General features: G+C 59.3%; 1 protein-coding gene across 9 annotated transcripts; it reads right to left on the reverse strand.

Moving 5' to 3' along the window:
- Positions 1-991: 991 nt before the first annotated feature.
- Ifitm10 (interferon induced transmembrane protein 10) lies at positions 992-18,620 on the reverse strand. Of its 9 annotated transcripts, XR_007103957.1 has the most exons (5): positions 17,408-18,143; positions 15,681-16,133; positions 14,542-14,622; positions 14,260-14,376; positions 1,428-1,560 (listed from the first exon to the last, which is right to left on the reverse strand). XR_007103957.1 is itself a non-coding variant. In XM_047517647.1 (4 exons), the coding sequence occupies exons 1-3, from the start codon at positions 17,582-17,584 to the stop codon at positions 14,572-14,574; spliced, it is 681 nt and encodes a 226-aa protein (XP_047373603.1). In that variant the 5' UTR covers positions 17,585-18,143; the 3' UTR covers positions 1,422-1,560; positions 14,542-14,571. The 9 variants fall into 9 exon arrangements, 8 of the variants coding, with proteins under 8 accessions (XP_047373605.1, XP_047373606.1, XP_047373599.1 ...); XM_047517647.1 differs by lacking the exon at positions 14,260-14,376 and having other exon boundaries at positions 1,422-1,560; XM_047517649.1 differs by lacking the exons at positions 14,260-14,376; positions 14,542-14,622; positions 17,408-18,143 and adding an exon at positions 18,519-18,620 and having other exon boundaries at positions 992-1,560.
- Positions 18,621-19,908: the final 1,288 nt, after the last annotated feature.

Here is a 19,908-nt window from a genome sequence, read left to right on the forward strand (position 1 = left end):
CTCACACATTCTCACACACACACACTCTCACACTCATTCTCACATGCACACTCTAACATTCACACACTCTCACAGATTCACACTCTCACACATTCTCACACATACTCACATACACAATCGCACCCTCTCACATTCTCACATGCACACTCATTCTCACACGCACACTCTCACACTCACACACTCTCACACTCTCACACATTCTCACACACTTACACACACAATCTCACCCTCTCACACACTCACTCACACTCACACCCACAGAGACACCATCTCCACCTACTTACACTCTGCACTCAAGTCAGCTTCTCCCGTTCTTGGTCCACAGCCCGTCCACCTGCCAGCTGTCAGTCCCTGCTGCCCCGAGCAGATGCCAGTCCTCCTCTCCGGCCCTCTGCTGGCCCAGCCCAGCCTCCTCTGCTGGCAGCAGCCTCCCTCTTCTCCGTCCCTCCAGCTGGTCTTGATACCGCAGGCAGCATGGAGGGCATGGCCTTGGGAACAAGGGCCGAGGCCCTGTCTGCCCAGCCTGCCCTCCTGTGGGACCCAGGGCCCTTCCCCCCACTGCCCAGGTCTTCTTCATCCTCCCGGCCAGCTCCGCGGGCCCCTCCCTGGCCCGGTCTCCAGCCTGCCCCCTGCCCCACTGCGGGTCAGAGCCCACGGTGGGGCCTCTCTGGTCCTGGGCCAGTACACTGCAGCCGGCTGGCATCGGTCCTGACCTGTTTCATGGAGGAGGAAGCTACAGGAGAGGCGGAGGAGCGGCCTGGCAGGGTGCCAGCTGCCGCTTCCTCCTGGGTGGACGTGGGGACTCAGGTGTGGGCACCTGCCACCAAGCCCCTGGGTCCTCTCTGGCACCCCTGCAGAGCAGCCTTCTGGAGCAACCCTGGAAAGTCAGCTATGCATGGCCAGGGCTGGACCACCAGCAGCGTCCACAGGGGCCCCCAGTGCCCCCACGTCCCCGCCCTACCTCGGGCACGGACAGAGGCCAGGCTGGAGCTGGGCAGGTATTTTATTGAAAGTTCACAGATACAAGAGCTCTGAGCAGGGTCACAGCTGGGAGGAGGTGGGGAGCGAGTCCCAGACGCTGGCAGCCCGTCCCGGGAGCTCCCACACGAGCCCTTCTTGCTGGGTGTTGGGTCTGAGGGGCCCCAGAAGCCCGGGCAGGGAACACGGGCAGAGAGGGCAGCCGCGGGAAGCTGGGGCAGTGGCACAGGAGGAAGCCCAGGACCCCAGAAACAGGCAGGGCGGAGGCTGGGAGGCAGACAGACGGCGGGACCCAGCTCGGCTCCCGCAGGCACTGGCTCGCTTCTGAGCCTGGGGCTGGTGCACAGCCGGGGGCGGGCGGGAGCCCACGCTGCCCCTCGAGGCTCCTGCGTCTCAGTGACCAGAGGTCAGCCAGGGTGGGCGCTATCTCCCTCAATAGTCGCTGAGCGGGTACCGCAGGAAGATGAAGACCAGGATGAGGCCGGAGGCCGCCAGCGCCGAGCTGGCGATATTGAACAGCCGGGCCGTCTTGGCATCCTCCACGGCTCCGTTCAGGTCGTTGACAAGCTTCTTGTCCCGGACCTGGTGCCAGAAGAGGGGGTGAGATCACAGCCCTGGGGCAGCGGCACAGGGTCCAGCGGGAGGGCTGCAGTGGGGTGTGAGCCGGGCCTCGGCCAGGGACTGCCTGTGAGGACGCACAGCCCTCCATGAGAGACACCTGTCTGGGGAGCAGGCCACGGGCGAGACTCCCCCAGTGATTCAGAGTGAGGGCGGAGGGGCGGGAGTGGACACGTGCTGACACGTGGGGCGCGGTGCCAGGAACACCTCTTCAGATTTGCTTCCGGGCAAGTCTGACATGATGGAAGCTGAAGGAAGGTGGCCTCAGGGCAGGGAAACTGGAGGCTGGGGGCTACGCCTGTCCCTGAGACGGGGCACTGCCCAGGGGACAGGCAGGGACCCAGGGCCTCTGGGGAGGAACCAAAGTGGGAGGGGCAGAGGCCAGGCTGCCTTGGGGAGGCAGAGGGCAGAGCTGTGCCATTTCCAATGGGCTGCCTGTGTCCAGGGTGGGTCTTAGGATGTCCCCCTTCTCCTACACAGTCCATTAAGGGCAGGTCTGAGCTACCGAAAGCAGAAACCAAAGCCTAGGAGGAGCAAGAGCAGGAGGGAGAGAGGTGGTGAGGAGGGACACAGGCCTTTGCAGTAGCCAGCTGGGGCTGTTGAAGGACGAAAGGTGAGCACATGGACACTTGGACGGACTGAGGCCCAGACCGCAAGGTGGTGCATTGGGCAGACCTGGAACCTTGCTGGGGAAGAATGCGGGGGCGTGGGTGTGTAGACAGGCACAAGGTGGAAGTGCGGCTGGGTGGACGGAGGGAGAAGGCAGGAGGGAGGAGGAACCAAAGGAGGAAGGAGAGGAAGGAGGACGAAAGGATGCACCTGCAGCACTGGATGCAGGGAGCCAGGACAGGGAAAGGAGGGAGGCGGGTGGAAGAGCTAGTTGGAGGGTAAGGGAAGGGCAGTGGGAGACAGGGCAGGTGGACGGTGAGGGGCTGCGAATCAGATGGAGAGAGGAGAGTGGGAAAGAAGAAGGATGAATTTCAAAGAAGAACTAAGCCAAGATTCCTCAAGCTAATCCATGAACTAGGAAGGGAGAGAAGTTCATTCCATACAGTCAGGGTCACACTTGCACCAGATCCAGATAAGGACATATCAAGGAGAGAAAAGGACAGGCCAATACCTTTGATGAACGTCGATGCAAAAACAAAACATTAGCAAACCAAATTCAAAAACACATTAAAAAGATCATACGCCATTGCAAGTTGGTTTCATTCCGGGAATGCAAGGATGGTTCAACACGTGCAAATCAATAAACAAAATACACTACATAAATAGGACCAGGGACAAAAGTCACATAATCACCCCAATTAATACCAAGGAAGCCCCTGATGGAATTCAATAGCCCTGATGATAAAAACCCAGAAGCAACTAGGACTGGAAGGAACTCACCTCAACATCATGAACATTGCACTTGGCAAACTAAAGCCAAGGTTATACTGAATGGGGAAAAACTGGAAGTATTTCCTCTAAAATTAGGTACAAGACAAGGATGTGCACCTCCCAACACCTGCTTAACAAATACTCAAAATTTTAGCCATAGCAATTAGGTAAGAGACAGGAATACAGGGATACAAATAGAAAGGAAAAGGTCAATTTATCCCTTTGCAGATGTTAAAATCCTACACTTAGAAGACCCTTAAGCTCCACCAGACTTCTAGAGCTGATCAACTCAGCAAAGTAGAAAATATAAAATCAACATACAAAAATCAACGACTTTCCTATACACCAATAATGGATCCACTGAGAAAGAGATCAGGAAAACAATTATATTTATGGTAACCTCTAAAAAATACTTAGGAATGATTATAACCAAATAGGCGAAAGACTTCTGCATAAAATATCACAGAACTCTGAAAAAGGAAATTGAAGAAGACAGAAAGACTTTCCCTGTTCATGGAGAGACAGAATTAATACTGTTGAAGTGTTCATATTACCAAAAGCAATATAGAGATTCAATGTCATCCTCCTCAAAATACCAATAACATTCTTCTCGGAATTAGAAAAACAGACCTGAAGTCCACGTGGAAGAACAAAAGACAGAATAGACAAAGCAACCCTGAAACCAACTTGCAATGCCGTATGATCTTTTTAATGTGTTTTTGAATTTGGTTTGCTAATGTTTTGTTTTTGCATCAACGTTCATCAAAGGTATTGGCCTGTCCTTTTCTCTCCTTGATATAAGGAGAAATAAGAGCCATCTTGGTGGCATCATGATACCCGACTTTATATGACAGAGCCACAGTGACAAAAAGTCTGATGCAGCATAAAAACAGACATGTCGACCAAAGGAACAGAGCAGGGCACACAGGGACCAACCAAGCAGACACAGTCATCTGATCCTGGGCAAAAGGGCCAAAAGCATGCGTTGGAGAAAGACGGCCTCCTTAACAAGTGGGGCAGGGAAAACCGGCTGTCCACGCGTAGAAGACTGAGACTGGTCCCTGAGCTCAGACTGCACAAAAGACGACTCGAGATGGACCAGAGACCTGAATATAAGACCAGGCACTTTGCAGCAGCTAGAAAAAAAGAGGGGAAACACTTCAACATACGGGCACCAGCAAAGCCCTCCTGGAACGGACCTCCCCAGCTTGGAAATGAGGGAGAGAAGCAATGGCGGGCGGCATCAAATCAGAAAGTGAAGAGAATTACAGAGCGGGAGAAAACCTGTGCCGGCTCCTCTTCCAACTGAGGGTTACAAAAAAAAAAAAAAAACTCAAAGAAACAGCATTAAAAGAGCCAAGTGACCCAATCAATAGAGGGCAAATGACCTGAACGGGCACTCCTCAAAAGAAGTGCAGATGCCACAAATACATGGAAAACTCTCCACCTCTTCAGCCACCAGGGAAGTGTCCATGAACAGCACGCCGAGGCTCCCTCTCACGCCAGCCAGAGAGGCAGCCATCAAGAACGCCAACATAAAGAACGTAAAGGCTGGCGAGGATGCGGGGAAGGGAAACTTCTACACCGTGGATGGGGTTGTCAATCAGTGCAGTCACTACGGAGATCAGTAGGAGGCTCCTGAAAAGACCGTGCGACCCAGCTGTCCCCCTCCTCCACATTTACCTGAAGGATCACAGTCATCTTGCTGCAGTGACACGTGCTCACTATGTTCACAGCACACGATTCAGGACAGCCAGACCGTGGGCCAGCCCAGGTGCCCTCCAATGGACACATGCATAAAGAAAATGAGGTGCATACGCACAGTGGAGTTGTATTCACCCATAAAGAAGAATGACATTATGTCATTTGCAGGAAAATGGATGGAGCTGGAGACCATAATTTTGAGGGATAGAAGTCATCCTCAGAGAGAAAAGTATGTTCTCTCTTCTCTGTGGAAGCCAGAGGGAGAACGGCAGGAGAAAGAGCGGGTGGAAGTAGAGGGAGTCCGCCAGTGGGAGGGCGGAGGGACGGGGCGCATGGGGAGAGGTGCTTTGTGCAGGTATAATGATGCCACAGCGTCGAGGCCCACCGTTCTGGGTAATTAATATGCAAAACTCAAAAAACAGAAGGCAGGAAGCGGACGGCGTGGCACTCGCTATTTGAAGTCTTCCTGTAATTCTCTGCAGGGGCTCCCACCTCACTGGGGACGGAGCCTGAGCCTATGTGGTTCTTTGGTTGGGATGCACGAGCACGTTTCTCTCTGGTTTCTGATGGTGTAGACATCCGGCTCCCTCCCACCTCCAGCCTCGCTGTCCTGTTCCAGGGTCGACTCAGGGTTTGTCAGAAGGAACAAGAACTGTCGAACTGCAAATGGTGCTTTCACCCCGCTGGCCTTCCGCCATCCAGACGGCAGAACTAGAGAGCAGGCGCCGCCGGCTTGTCGGCCCGGCTTGGCCCTGGTCCCGCCAGGCAGCTGGAGACCCAGTGCAGCCTGCCCGTGGGGTGTAGAAGGTCTCACTGAGCTAGCGCGTGTGCCATGTCGGCACGTCTGCCTCCAACGGAGGCAAAGAAGGCCTCAGGGCCAGAGTGACCGGCAGAGACCATGCCGAGCAGCCGGTCGCCGGAACTTAGCCTCTGCACAGGCAGGATGTTCAAGACGGGAGGGCCGTCAGTGTGGGAGAAGCACCCTGAGACACCTCCTGGAGTCCTCCGCTCACTCACCCCTGTGGGGACAGCCTGGGGCCACGTGCACCCTGAAGTGCTCTCCACTCCTGGAGCAGGCCTGCGTGTGGCCTCCTTGGTCCTTGGAGTGAGGAGAGGTTCGGGTGGGGAGCATGGGAGAGAGGGGGACAGCAGGGCTGCTGAGTGGAGGCTGGACACAGGACTATGCGCTGGACGGACAGCTGTGTAGATGAACGGGAGGGAGGGCAGTGGACATGTGGATGCAGGGAGTGGACAAGCCAAGAGCACCACTGTGAGGGTCAAATAAGGGATTAGATAAGAGTGAGGCGGACGGACGAGCAGGGCACTGAGGGTGCAGGAATGTGTGGGCAAGCCGGAGGAGTCAAGGGCGAGCCGGAGGAGTCAAGGGCGAGTCGGAGGAGTCAAGGGTGAGCCAGAGGAGTCAAGGGTGAGCCGGAGGGGTCGAGGGTGAGCCAGAGGAGTCGAGGGCGAGCCAGAGGGGTGGAGGGTGAGCCGGAGGGGTCGAGGGTGAGCCAGAGGGGTCGAGGGTGAGCCCAGTGGTCGAGGGTGAACCGGAGGGGTCGAGGGTGAGCCGGAGGGGTCGAGGGTGAGCCAGAGGGGTCGAGGGTGAGCCCAGTGGTCGAGGGTGAACCGGAGGAGTCGAGGGCGAGTCAGAGGGGTCAAGGGTGAGCCAGAGGGGTCGAGGTTGAGCCAGAGGAGTCGAGGGTGAGCCCAGTGGTCGAGGGTGAACCGGAGGAGTCGAGGGCGAGTCAGAGGGGTCAAGGGTGAGCCAGAAGGGTCGAGGTTGAGCCAGAGAGGTCAAGGGTGAGCCGGAGGAGTCAAGGGTGAGCCAGAGGAGTCGAGGGCGAGCCAGAGGGGTGGAGGTTGAGCCAGAGGGGTCGAGGGTGAGCCAGAGGGGTCGAGGGTGAGCAGGATGTGGTGGGCGAGCAGGGGGGGTCCAGGGTCCAGGAATAGAGCTGAGAGCACTGGCTGGCTGTGCCTCCTCCAGTGCATTTGGGTGGGTGGGACAGGAAGGCAGGGGCTTGAGGACGCACCAGAGGGGCAGCGTGTATGGGTGAACACAGGATGGGAGACATGGGCAGGGGACAGACGGGCAAGTAAATGTACATCTGTGGGACGGAGAGGTGGGCACACCACACACTGTTGCATGCTAGGAGAAGGCACAGGTGGAGATGCAGATGGGGCTTCTGTTGCACAGGTGGCCAGGTGCACTAGGGCAGTGATGAGTCTGTATCAATGGGACAGGTAACAGGTAAGCCTGGTGGTGGAGGGGCAGGTGCACTGGGGCATGATGGGGCTGCATCAATGGGAGAGGTAACAGGTAAGCATGGTGGTGGAGGGGCAGGTGCACTGGGGCATGATGGGGCTGCATCAATGGGACAGGTAACAGGTAAGCGTGGTGGTGGAGGGGCAGGTGCACTAGGATGCAGTGATGGGGCTGCATCAATGGGACAGGTAACAGGTAAGCCTGGTGGTGGAGGGGCAGGTGCACCGGGATGCAGTGATGGGGCTGTATCAATGGGACAGGTAACAGGTAAGCGTGGTGGTGGAGGGGCAGGTGCACCAGGATGCAGTGATGGGGCTGCATCAGTGGGACAGGTAACAGGTAAGCGTGGTGGTGGAGGGGCAGGTGCACCAGGATGCAGTGATGGGGCTGCATCAATGGGACAGGTAACAGGTAAGCGTGGTGGTGGAGGGGCAGGTGCACCAGGATGCAGTGATGGGGCTGCATCAATGGGGCAGGTAACAGGTAAGCGTGGTGGTGGAGGGGCAGGTGCACCAGGATGCAGTGATGGGGCTGCATCAGTGGGACAGGTAACAGGTAAGGGTGGTGGTGGAGGGGCAGGTGCACTAGGATGCAGTGATGGGGCTGCATCAGTGGGACAGGTAACAGGTAAGCGTGGTGGTGGAGGGGCAGGTGCACTGGGGCATGATGGGGCTGCATCAATGGGAGAGGTAACAGGTAAGCCTGGTGGTGGAGGGGCAGGTGCACTGGGGCATGATGGGGCTGCATCAATGGGAGAGGTAACAGGTAAGCCTGGTGGTGGAGGGGCAGGTGCACTGGGGCATGATGGGGCTGCATCAATGGGACAGGTAACAGGTAAGCCTGGTGGTGGAGGGGCAGGTGCACTGGGGCAGTGATGGGGCTGCATCAATGGGAGAGGTAACAGGTAAGCATGGTGGTGGAGGGGCAGGTGCAGTGGGATGCAGTGATGGGGCTGCATCAATGGGACAGGTAACAGGTAAGCGTGGTGGTGGAGGGGCAGGTGCACCAGGATGCAGTGATGGGGCTGCATCAGTGGGACAGGTAACAGGTAAGCATGGTGGTGGAGGGGCAGGTGCACCAGGATGCAGTGATGAGTCTGTATCAATGGGACAGGTAACAGGTAAGCGTGGTGGTGGAGGGGCAGGTGCACCAGGATGCAGTGATGGGGCTGCATCAATGGGACAGGTAACAGGTAAGGGTGGTGGTGGAGGGGCAGGTGCACTAGGATGCAGTGATGGGGCTGCATCAATGGGACAGGTAACAGGTAAGCGTGGTGGTGGAGGGGCAGGTGCACCAGGATGCAGTGATGGGGCTGCATCAATGGGACAGGTAACAGGTAAGCGTGGTGGTGGAGGGGCAGGTGCACCAGGATGCAGTGATGGGGCTGCATCAGTGGGACAGGTAACAGGTAAGCATGGTGGTGGAGGGGCAGGTGCAGTGGGATGCAGTGATGAGTCTGTATCAATGGGACAGGTAACAGGTAAGCATGGTGGTGGAGGGGCAGGTGCACCAGGATGCAGTGATGGGGCTGCATCAATGGGACAGGTAACAGGTAAGGGTGGTGGTGGAGGGGCAGGTGCACCAGGATGCAGTGATGGGGCTGCATCAATGGGACAGGTAACAGGTAAGCCTGGTGGTGGAGGGGCAGGTGCACTGGGACTCCCTCTGGCCTCTCTCCCAGTCCAACACCCATCCCAGCTGTGCTGGCCATGGAACTGACCTTGCCTCAGGGTCATGCACGCCTGCTCTTCTCCTGGGACCCCTCCTGGTGGTGGAGGGGCAGGTGCACTAGGGCAGTGATGAGTCTGTATCAATGGGACAGGTAACAGGTAAGCGTGGTGGTGGAGGGGCAGGTGTACTGGGGCAGTGATGGGGCTGCATCAATGGGACAGGTAACAGGTAAGCGTGGTGGTGGAGGGGCAGGTGCACTGGGGCATGATGGGGCTGCATCAATGGGACAGGTAACAGGTAAGCCTGGTGGTGGAGGGGCAAGTGCAGTGGGATGCAGTGATGGGGCTGCATCAATGGGAGAGGTAACAGGTAAGCCTGGTGGTGGAGGGGCAGGTGCAGTGGGATGCAGTGATGGGGCTGCATCAATGGGACAGGTAACAGGTAAGCGTGGTGGTGGAGGGGCAGGTGCACTAGGATGCAGTGATGGGGCTGCATCAATGGGAGAGGTAACAGGTAAGCATGTGGTGGAGGGGCAGGTGCAGTGGGATGCAGTGATGGGGCTGCATCAATGGGAGAGGTAACAGGTAAGCATGTGGTGGAGGTATGGGATGAACAGATCTGTGATTGCCTTTGAGGAGGAGAACCAGGTGGAATCATGGGAGTGGAGTGTATGACTGGTGGTCACTGTGTAGGTGAGTGGAGAGTCGGTGGGGGACAGATTCACTAATTCATTCAATCTGTCTGCCTTGACTTGGTGCCTGCTCCCTGCAGTTGCTGCTCAGGTCCTGCGTACGTGACAAGGAGCACAGCAAACTGTGTCCTCGTGGTTTACATTCACAGCCAAGGTACAGAAAGTGAACAGAAAGTTAGATACCCGATGTGGTAAGTGCGCTATGAAGGAGACCCACCGCTGGACTCCAGTGTAACAACTCTTTGCCTAGTGTTTCCATGGGAGTGCAAGTTGTCCAGACTGGATCTAGAGAGTACAGGAGGACATGAGCAGGTTCTGTGCAAACACCATGCCATTTCACGTAAGGGCCTGGAGCACTTCAGGTTTTGGTGTCCATGTGAGGACCTGGGACTTATCCTCCAAGGATACCAAGGGACCCATGTACTCAAAGGACCAGGTCTTAGCTTCCAGCGTCCCCTATGTGGTCCAAGTCTTGGCTAATGGGACAGCTCCCCACTGGTCCTCCAGCTCCTGCCTCTTGGGTCCTCACAGACTCTTCTCCACACAGCAGCCAGATGATCCTCTTACATGCGAGCTGTGTCACATGGACCTTTGCCTAAAGTTCTTCAGTTCTCATTTCACTCCTAGTAAATGACCAAGTCCTTACTGTGGGTCACAAGGCTACACGGCCTGGGCCCTCGACTCCCTCTGGCCTCTCTCCCAGTCCAACACCCATCCCAGCCGTGCTGGCCATGGAACTGACCTTGCCTCAGGGTCATGCACGCCTGCTCTTCTCCTGGGAGCCCTCTTGCTCAGATGCACGTACGGCCAGCATGGGAATTACCAGGCTTACACTCAAGTATCACCCCCAAAGAGGGCTTCTTCTCCCACCGCCTGTGAAACGTGAGCCCTGCCCATCTCTGAACTGTGCTGGGTTCATTCTTCCTGGTTGACACCACCACCCGACAACCCTGCCGGGAAGTCCGCTCCCCGGTCAAGAACTCTGGGTTTCTCGTCACTCTCATGAGACAGTGGACGATAGTTTACCATGTGCCTAGGAAATGAATAAGCCGTGGGAAGATGCGGGGGAGTTTGGATGAGTTAGGGAGTAGGTGACGGCTGTGACAGCAATGTGGCCAGGGAGGGTGCCCGGGGAGGACGGCACAGCACGGAAGTGAAGAGAGGCAGGGAGGTGTGGCTGGAGGGCAGATCCACGGAGGGGCCCGGAAGGGGAGGCGAACAGACTCACGACAGACGTGGAGGTGAACGACGGAAAGAATGGGGTACGGAGAGGGTGGAGAGAGGGGGACAGCAGCAGGAGTGGGGTGACGTGCGGAGAGAGGGACTTGTGGGTGGAGGAACATGCAGGAGGGTAAGTGGGCAGAAGAAAAAGGGGAAAGGAGAGGTGGAGGGGTGGGTGACGGGCGAGTGTGCCTGGAGGAGCCAGCAGGCAGAGTGTCCGGGGAGAAGCACTGAGGGACGGGAGAGAAGGGAGTGGGCACGTGGTGGGCTAGGAGAGGGCAGTGGGGTCAGTGGGAAGAAGGCAGTTGGGAAGAAGAGGGGGAGATAGGCATGTTCCACCAACTCGCGGATCAAGAGAAATGATCGGATGGGGTGGCTGGATGGGTCAGAGTGGGGGGTACGGCAGAGAGGGAAGGTGGCTGGGGTCTGACAGCTGGGGAAGGACGGGTGTTCCTACAGGGACAGAAGGGAGGTGACGGAGGTAGAACAGAGGAGGAGATGGCATATGAGACGAAGGCCATGCTGTGGCAAGGTCCCCCAGTGTCTGGCAGCGCTACGTGTATCGACTTCTCTCATCAACACTCTGCAGTGTGTCCATCCTCATTTGTAGAAGGAAGAAATTTAAGCATAGATGTTATTTAAGGTCACGTGGCTACTAAGAGGTGTGGTCAGGACTCACACATGCTCTGAATCAGAGTCACAGTGAGCCCTAGGATGGCAGTGTGGGAAACACCAGGAGGAGATGGACAGAGGGAGGGCAGAACAAAGAGGTGGTCAGTTGGAGGGATGATCATGGGCGTGGAAATGACCAGAAGATCAACAGAGGGTGGAAAGATGAACAGGTGTGTGGGCAGCTGTGCTGGGTACAGATGAATGACTTGCTATGTTGATGGATGGTGTTCAGCAATGAGAGGAGGAAGCAGGGGAGGCCAGGAGGGAGGCTGGTAGGGAAGGGAAGCAGACAGATGGGCGGAAAGGGGACCGTGTATGGATGGATTCATGATGAAAGAACAGGAGAGTGTGTGGTGAACAGTCGGTACAAGGACGAATGAAACTGGATGGTGGATGGACGGACGGACAGACAACTGAGCATATCAACAGGGAGGCCTGTCGAAGAGGGCAGAGAGTCTCTGAGCAAATGACATGAGAGCAATGGTTACAGTATGACGCGTGGGATTGGTGGGGAGGGGACAGGAAAGCGGGAGGGAGGAAGAAGCACCAGTGATTGTGTGTAAAGGGAGACGGTGGGTTTGGATGGGTTGAAGGGAAGGAGGAGGGTGTAGAGATGCAAGGCGCGCATCACCGAATGACAGGGATGTTCTGAGAAATGCCCCACAAGGGGCTCACCGTGTGCTGACGCTGTGGGCGCACCTAGGCGAACTAAGATATGACATCACTTGATGATGCGATCTTAATGCAACTACTGCCCCACATGGTCTGGTGTAGGCTGAACTGTCACACGACTGTATGAGGGTGTGTGGATGTGTGGCTGGGTGGGTACATAAGGATGGGTGGTGGGTGGACAGAGGGTGGGTGTTTGCGTGGGTGGGTGGATGGGTAGATGAGTGGGTGGATAGAAGGTAGGTAGTTGGGTGGGTAAATGGATGGATGGATGGATGGTTGGGTAGGTAGAGGGTAGGTGGATGGTTGGGTGGGTGGATGGGTGGGTAGATGAGTGGGTGGACAGAGGGTGGGAAGCTGGGTAGGTAATTGGGTGGGTGGATGGATGGATGGTTGGGTCGACAGGGTAGGTGGACGGGTGGGTGGACAGAGGGTGGGCGGCTGGGTGGTGAGTGGACGATGGTGCTGGCCTCCAGAGCGCAGGGCAGATGTGTGTGCACGAGCCAGGCAGCCCCTGCCCCACCAGCAATGCCTTCCGGCTTCCCTCCCAGCTGCCACTTCCTGGCTGCATCCGTCCCCTGCTCCTGCCCCTTGTCCCTGCCCGAGTTCGGGCTGCATGCTCTCCCTGTGGATCTCCGTGCCAGGACCCTAACTCTGCTCTGGGCCTTTCTGGTCCCTTTCTTGGCACAGGATAGGGATGTGATAGCTCTGGTGGCCCTGTCTTCAGTCTTCCACAGGACGGACTCCGAACCCTTCCCCGCCTGCTTCAGCCTGCCTCTTGGCACTGTCTTCCGCAGCCCACGGAGGATGGGGCCTGGCTGACCCACAGCTCCACCTCTGAGCCTTGTTTATCCCGTCCTCCACATGGACTGCCCTGACCCACCTGTCCCTCGAGGCCAGTGAGAGTGCTGCCTCCTTCCCGAGGGCTCCTGCCCCTGGGCCCCACCTGGTGCCGTGCTGGGAGCAAAGTCACCCTCTTCTGAGGTGTTGGGACCCCAATTCCATTTCCACGTGTCCTCTGTCCATCCCCCCATTCAACAGCATTCTTTGGCCCCTGTGTTGGTCAGCCCTGCCCTGGACACCGGTGGCTTCAGGAAGGGCCGCATCTTGGCAGGGGATCAGGGGGGTCTGAGCTGGGAGTGCAGCTCAGAGGTGGAAAGGGGGTCACAATGGCTGAGAGGAGAAGTCTGGACATCACCCAGCTAACGGGGTGGCCATGGTCAGGAAGCCGCGAGTGGAGACTGCATGAATGGACAATTGATTTTTCTATCTTGTCCCTCCCCAGACACTAGGCTGAGCAAAATGAGGCTCCGTTCTCTATGCTGCACCCCAGCCTGCATGGGGCTCAGCTGCCCACGTGGCTGGACAGCTGGGTGGACAGACAGGCAGCTGCCACACCCCCTGCCCGCCAGCCCCGCCCCTGCTCACGTGCACTGGCCAGGACAGGTGAGGGAACCGCTGTTCAGTGGGGCGAGACGGCTCGTCAATCCCCACAGCTGGGTTTTAGCCAAGACCTCCTGACCCCAAGTCCATCCCCTGCCCTTGAAAATACCCGTGGATGGGCAGCCTGATGTGCAGAGCAGCAGGTCAGGAGAAGGGCCACCGGACGGACAGGTGCACCAATCCCAGACCTTGGGCACAGGGCCGGACATTCTGTCCCTATCCCACTCTGCTGGTGCTGTGCACCCCCAGCGCGCCTGTCTTTCTGCCTTCACCGTCCCCTGGGTACACCTAGGAGGGGCAGCCCCAGAGGGAGCGTGAGTCCCTTCTGCCCCTTCAAACTACGGAACTCGTGTGCCTTCCGCTGCAGCACAGACCCGGCAGACAGGCCTGACCTACCTACAACCTGCACCAGATGGACCTGCCCCATGCCAGCCAGCCGGCCACAGCCTGAGCCAAAGGGAGGAGGGGACAGCTTCCGGACAGGGCCCGGGTAGCCAGGCTGTGTCCCCAGGCTGTCAGCAGCGCACAGGGAAGGGACCGGGGAGGCGGGCTCCACCAGCTGCAGCCTCAGCCGCCCCACCAAGCACGCCAGTCCTCTGCCAGGACTGGGCTGAGGGGCAGAGCTGGGTTGGACTGATAGCCACACCAGCACCAGGGACCTTCCCCTGCTGTTTCTTCAGCACATGAGTGTGCGCACACACACAAACACACACACACACACTAACACAGACACTAACACTGGCACAGATAGATGCACTCATTCACACACATGCATGCACATCCACACACAAGCAGCCACACTAACACCCCAACTCACATGCACATTCACATCTTCCTGCCTGCCCATGCACACATGCATGCACACACACGTATGCACTATATGCACGTGCATACTTACATCCATGCATTTACACTCACACAACCCCACCCACATGTCCACACTTACACGTGTGCAGGCTCACTCATGCTGGCCTGGTGGCCCACTCCTGTCATCCCAGTGACTTGGGAGGCTGAGGCAGGAGGATTGCAAGTTCAAGGCCAGCCTGGGTAACTTAGTGGGATCCTGTCTCAAGATAAAAATTTAAAAAATAAAAGAGCTGGGAGTGCAGCTCAGAGGTGGAGCACCCCTGGGTTCAATCCCCAGTATCAAGGAAAAAAAGACCTCAAACCTAAAAACCTCACACTCACAATACACACACACATGCACACGCCTGGCATGCACACTCACGTGCACAGGTCCCACGCGGTGAGCCCGGGGCTAGGTCCACAGGCCTGGCGATGGAGGTGCACATGACGGGTGATGATGGTGCTGTGGATGAGTCAGGAGGAGGTGGGGAGCCAGGTGGCCAGGCGTGTGGTAGGCGCAGGGTGGGGCTCTTGGCTCAAAGACAATTAGGGGCAGAGCTGTCCGAGTACCTGCTCCCAGGTAGGCCTTGCCCTGGCTCTTCTTTCCCCACAACCCTGCTGCTCCCAACCTCCTGCCACCCCCACCTGGCTGGGCAGCCGTAATCAGCAGAATGCATCTGGCTCTGGCCATTCAAGTCTGGGCTCGGAAAAGTGATGATCTGGCCCAATGTGAGCCAGGCCCTTCTTCCTGGAGGGACAGGGTGGGGGGAGGCCTGAGTCCCCGTCTCCCTGCACAACCCAGGGCTGCTCAGTCCCTCTGAGGGGCCAAGGGGTCATCCTGCCCAAAGTGTGCCTGTCACGGGGCCCCTGCAGGCACGGTCCTTGCTCTCCCTCTGCACTTGGGGGTGGGTCCTCCTGCCAGTCTTCTCTGCTCCTAGTCAGCTCCTCTCAGCACCAAGAGGCTCTGGAATTCATGCCTATTCTGGGCACAGGGTGATGGGGTGTATGGGACATGCTTTCCTGTCCTTCCCCTGAGCTGCCCTGGCCACCAGGTATTGACTTCCTACCAACTGCACAGCGGGCGTGCACAGTGCCTGGCTCAGGTTCCCTGATGATGAGAAGGTCTGTAAGGGTCCCTGAGGTCACCCCTCCTCTTTCAAAAGGTGCAGGGTTCCAAGCCCTCTTCAGCTCCGTGTGGGCTCCATCCCCATTTACCTTGGGGTGGCTGCTGGCCAGGGTGAATTCCCTGCATCCCTATGGGAGCTGGCTGTGCAGAGGAAGGTCCTAGGACTCCAGGTCCCTGTCAGAAGCTCTCTCAGCTCAGGCAAGGGAGGGGAGCTCCTTGCTGCCTGGCGATGCCTGCAAGGCCCCGTACCCAGACCCCAGGAACGTCCCCGTTCTCATGTCCCTCTGCACCCCAACTGCACCTGCTCTACTGGAGGGAGGGGTGGAGCGGTGCAGCCAGGTCCTGTCCAACCCGCACCCGCCCTCCTTTCCACCCTGTCACCGCCGGGGGCTCACTTTGAGGGAGTAGGCCAAGGCGATGAAGCCCAGACAGCAGAAGTTGAGGTAGACGAAGTTGAAGATGGACCACAGGTAGTAGTCGTTCACCTCCGTGGTGTCCGGGTACACCTCGATGACGGTGGTGGGGTTCGTCATGGTCTTCTTCTCGGCCAGGTGCTTGCAGGCCTGGGGGCCACCCGCTGCCCGCACACTGTCCGTCTTGCTGCTCTTGGACTCCATGGGGAACAGAGTGGGCGCCATGGGGGGTGAGGCTGAGGGCTCAGTGGCAGGGGCCGCCGGAGCTTGCAGGGCCGGGGGCTTGGACACACAGGCAAAGCAGCCCTTGGGTGAACCTATGGGGGGCCTTGGAATCCAGAAGGCCCCGTCCAGGGGGACTCGGGATTCCTGGGTGCCGTCCGTGGTGCTGGCCGGGGCTCCCAGCAAGGCTGGGCACTGGCTGGGGCCCTGGGCCTGCAGGGAGGGAGAGAGTAGGAATGAGCTGTGCCCTGCCAGTGGGGCGGCACCCACCCTGGAGCCCTGCGGCATCTCCCCTGCAGCCCCATAAACAGCCCCAGTGGAGACGGAAATCCCCACCCAGACAGCCAGCTGCTGGCCTGCCACCTGCCCCCCCGCCCGCCGGCCACTGCTAATGCCAAAGCCCTTCGCAGCAGCCTTGGCAGGCGCATCCGGCTTTCCATTCTTGCCATCTGCACACACACATTCACCCACCAACACACAGAGCACCCCCAGTGCACACCCGACAACACTGATGTGTTGTTGCGATACACAGAGCGCCCAGCACAAGGCGGCAGTCTACAATGACCCTGCCCTAGTCACCACCGGAGAGATGAGCAGAGAAAGAAGGGAAGCACCTGCCCACAGACCCCGCAGACACATCTGCCACAAACACCAGCACCACCCGCCGGGCTCTCCGGCCGGCCACTCCCGCTGAGAGCTGAGACACAACCAGGTAAACAACTGCCACAGCGACACACAGCGTGCACACACACCGCGACACAGGCTCGGACAGCCGCCGGAGGATAAGCACAGGTGCGGGGCTCCAAACTCGCGCGCATCGCCCCCAGCCCCCAGCTCTGGCGGAGAGCGGTGCCGGGGACCCAAGCGCGCCACACAGCACAATGACACTCTGCGAAACGGACACTTCAAGAGGCACCAGGGCGCCGGCGCCCGCGCCCCGGCACAAGCGCAGCCAGCGCCGGTGCAGCGCGCAGGGGTCTGCGCCAGGCTGCTCGACCCCCGCCCGACCCCGCCGCGCCGCAGCCGCCCGGACGGCGCGTCCTCACCTACTGGCGACTCCGCGGCGGGCGGGCCGGACCCCTGCGCCTCAGTGCGCGCGTCCTTCTGCCCTCCCCGGCCGCTGTCTGTCCGCGGATCCGCGTCCCAACCGCCCAACCTTGGGGGCAGGGAGCGCGCGGGACTCGGCGGCGCCGCTGCCTCCCCCGCTGCCCGCGCCCGCTCCGCAGCGCCAGGCCGGCCGGCTGCGGCCAGAGCCTGACTCACGGCGGTGGCGGCGGCGGCGGCGCAGACACCTCCGCCTCCTCCGCGGGGAGGGTGGGGGCCGCCGGCCGGAAGCCTGGACCCCGGGAGTTGCCCGCCGGACAGGGATGGGCCTCGGCGACCCCTGTGGCGCTCCTCCTCCATATTCGGGGACCACTGAGCCTGCCTCCCCTGGCGCAGCCAGCCCCCCCACGCAGAGCCCCGGCCACCGTGGGAGCCCAACGCACCTGCCTCCCCAAGAGAGCCCCCTCCTCCTGCTCTTCTCCCCTAGCGCTCCACCCGTCCAGGACCTGCTGCCTTCTGCTTTTGGAGCCCCCGAGCCGCCGGCTGTGCCTCTTCTGGGCCTGTCGAGCCCACCTGCCACCTCCTCTGGCCCCATGGCAGAGTACTTGACCGGGTCCCATGAGGTCGGTCCCATGAGGTCGAGACCCCGTTGACTCCTGAGCCTTACCACCCACCAGCCGTGAGGTCCTCTGATCCTGGTCGCCTTGCTGTGCCCAGCCTCATCGCTAGCCTGGGTCCTGCCACTCTTCTGCCCCTGTACAGACTACCCGGCCAGGGCGCCTCTGGAGTATCTCTGGCCTTCACACTCCTTGCTCAGGGTCCCTGAGGAGGGGGCACCTCACAACCCCACCCAGTCATCTCTGTATCCTTAAGGCTGTTCCCCAGTCCCTTCTGTCCCAAGCACACCACGTTCAGGTCCCTCACTACTTCCAGTGTCTCCTCCTGCTCCTCCGGACCCTCTTCTGAAGCCCGACACCCCCGGAGCCCAGCCTGTCCTTCTAATCCAGTCTTGGATCCTGTGACCTCTCAGGGCAGCCTGTCCCTGCATAGGTGCTCAGCAAGTTCTTCTGTCCCCAGGTCACGTTTTCTGCTCCAGGGTCCTGGCCCCTGGTCCCTCACCGGGGCCAGCACTTGTGTCCCTGGAGCCCTGTCCACGCCAGGCCTGGGGTTATGAACCCATCCTACCTGGGCCCCAGTCCCTGAGGTGTGCTGGCCCCCGACTCATCCGTCAGCAGCGCTTGTCCACCTCGACTGCTCGCAGTTCCTTCTCCCCCACCTTCCTGCTCCTTGGACACTTGTTCCCAGCTGACCTCCTAACTCTTGAAAGGTCGTGATGAGCTTCCTTTTCCCTGGACAGAGCCCTGGGAGTCCCTGGTCTCACCCTGCGGGGCCGCCTCTGAGCTGGGCCCTCTCCACTCGAGCCCCAGACCCTGCTCCGTGACCCAGTGTGGCCTGTCCTCCCTGCTCTGTCTGAGCCTGCACCTTGCTGTCTGAGCCGCATCTTCCGTCCAGCAAAGCCCCTTCTCCTCTGCCCTCTGCCTCCAGTCTCCTTACCATCTTCCCTCCTCCCAGTTCTTCCTTTCCTGAGTGCTCTCTGGCCCTGACCTGAGCTCCTGGTGCTATGGGAATCCCCTTCTCTCTACACCCTCTGTGCGCTCTGAGCCCTAAGCTCTTTTCCAAACCCCTGTCCCCCGACAAGCTCCGCCCTTCCCAAGCCCCTCCTCTCCCCTGCCCAGGCCACACCCCCACCCCCAGGCTGACCCCTGGCTCAGCCTCAGCCCTGGCATGTCAGGAACCCATAGCACAAAGTAGATCTTAAATGATGTTGATAAAATCCCCCATGAGTGGGAGGAATTCCCAGCACAAGGAGCCCTCTTGGAAGTCCTGGCCACTCCCTTCATGGAGCCCAGCCTCAGTCCTCAGGCCCTACAGGCCCTGTGGGCGTCTGTTCACCCAACTCCACCACCTCCCCCTTTCCCAAGGGCCAGGCACCCAGGGGCCCAGACCTGGCATCTAGATCTGGGCCTGTTCCCTTGACTGTTCCATGCCACCCTGTCTCCTTGGGTCAGAGCTGAGCTTCCGTGGACAGGCGCCACCCTGAGGTCCTCCCTGCCACAGTGCCTTTCTACTGCTACCCTGGGCAGGAGGCTTCGGACAGCGGGGAGGCTGGGCTGCACACTTCAGGAAGCAGCAGGAGAGGGTGCCTGGCCCTCAGGGCAGGGTGAGGCCAGGCAGGGCCCTCTCCCTGAACTGCATCAGGCCTGAGGCCTCAGGGCCTCCCTGGCCTCCCCTGGAGTGGTGAGTGAAGGGCTGGCCTGGGTGTGGGCCTGCTGCTACAGACTAGGGCCAGTGTTTGGCCACCGTGCTGGGCACCCATGGCCAGCAGTGACACGGATCTTGTTATTTCCCACACCCTAGAACCAGGGACTGGAGACTCGGGGTGGGTCACACCTCTACAAAGGCACCGAGGCTGGATCTGAACCCGAGTCAGACTCCAGGGTCCCACGCATGCCGAGCTGGACAGAGCCCTCCTCGGTCACGCCCAGGTGGCTGCAACGGGTGCAAGCCCTGGCAGCGCAGGAGATGGCGCCTGGAAGGAGCAGCGCGGGCCTGCAGGGGAGGGAGGATCGACCTCCTTCCGGCCTCTCCATGCAGTGTTTGATGACACTGGTCTCCCCAGAAACCCTGCCAGGCCCTGCGGAGCTCTGCCCAGCTCCCTCTCATATTTCAGGTGCAGAGAACAGCGGGCACATGTTTACCAGCTTCCTGGCAATTCGGGACCAGTGTTCTCCAGAGGAGGTGGTTGCTGGGGCTCAGCCCCAGGGTATAGTCCCTGGAGCCCCTGGGACTGGAAGTCCAAGGACAGCCACCGTCCGGCAGGCCGGGAAGGCACAGGGAGGATGACATCAGGCGTGCCAGTACCCTGCACCTGCTGGGGTGGGGG

This window comes from Sciurus carolinensis, chromosome 11 (assembly GCF_902686445.1).
Source record: "Sciurus carolinensis chromosome 11, mSciCar1.2, whole genome shotgun sequence".
In the NCBI taxonomy this organism is placed as follows: domain Eukaryota; kingdom Metazoa; phylum Chordata; class Mammalia; order Rodentia; family Sciuridae; genus Sciurus; species Sciurus carolinensis.

Bases quoted from the DNA above. Each gene is read 5' to 3' on its own strand.
- Ifitm10 (XM_047517643.1), bottom strand. From the start codon at position 17,584: ATGGGACCCGGTCAAGTACTCTGCCATGGGGCCAGAGGAGGTGGCAGG. The intron at 16,134-17,407 runs GTGCGTTGGGCT...CCCTCCCTGCAG, and splicing joins GGGCTCTCTTGGGGAGGCAG to GCCCAGGGCCCCAGCCAGTG. The intron at 1,561-15,680 runs GTGAGCCCCCGG...TTCTGGCACCAG, and splicing joins CCTTGGCCTACTCCCTCAAA to GTCCGGGACAAGAAGCTTGT.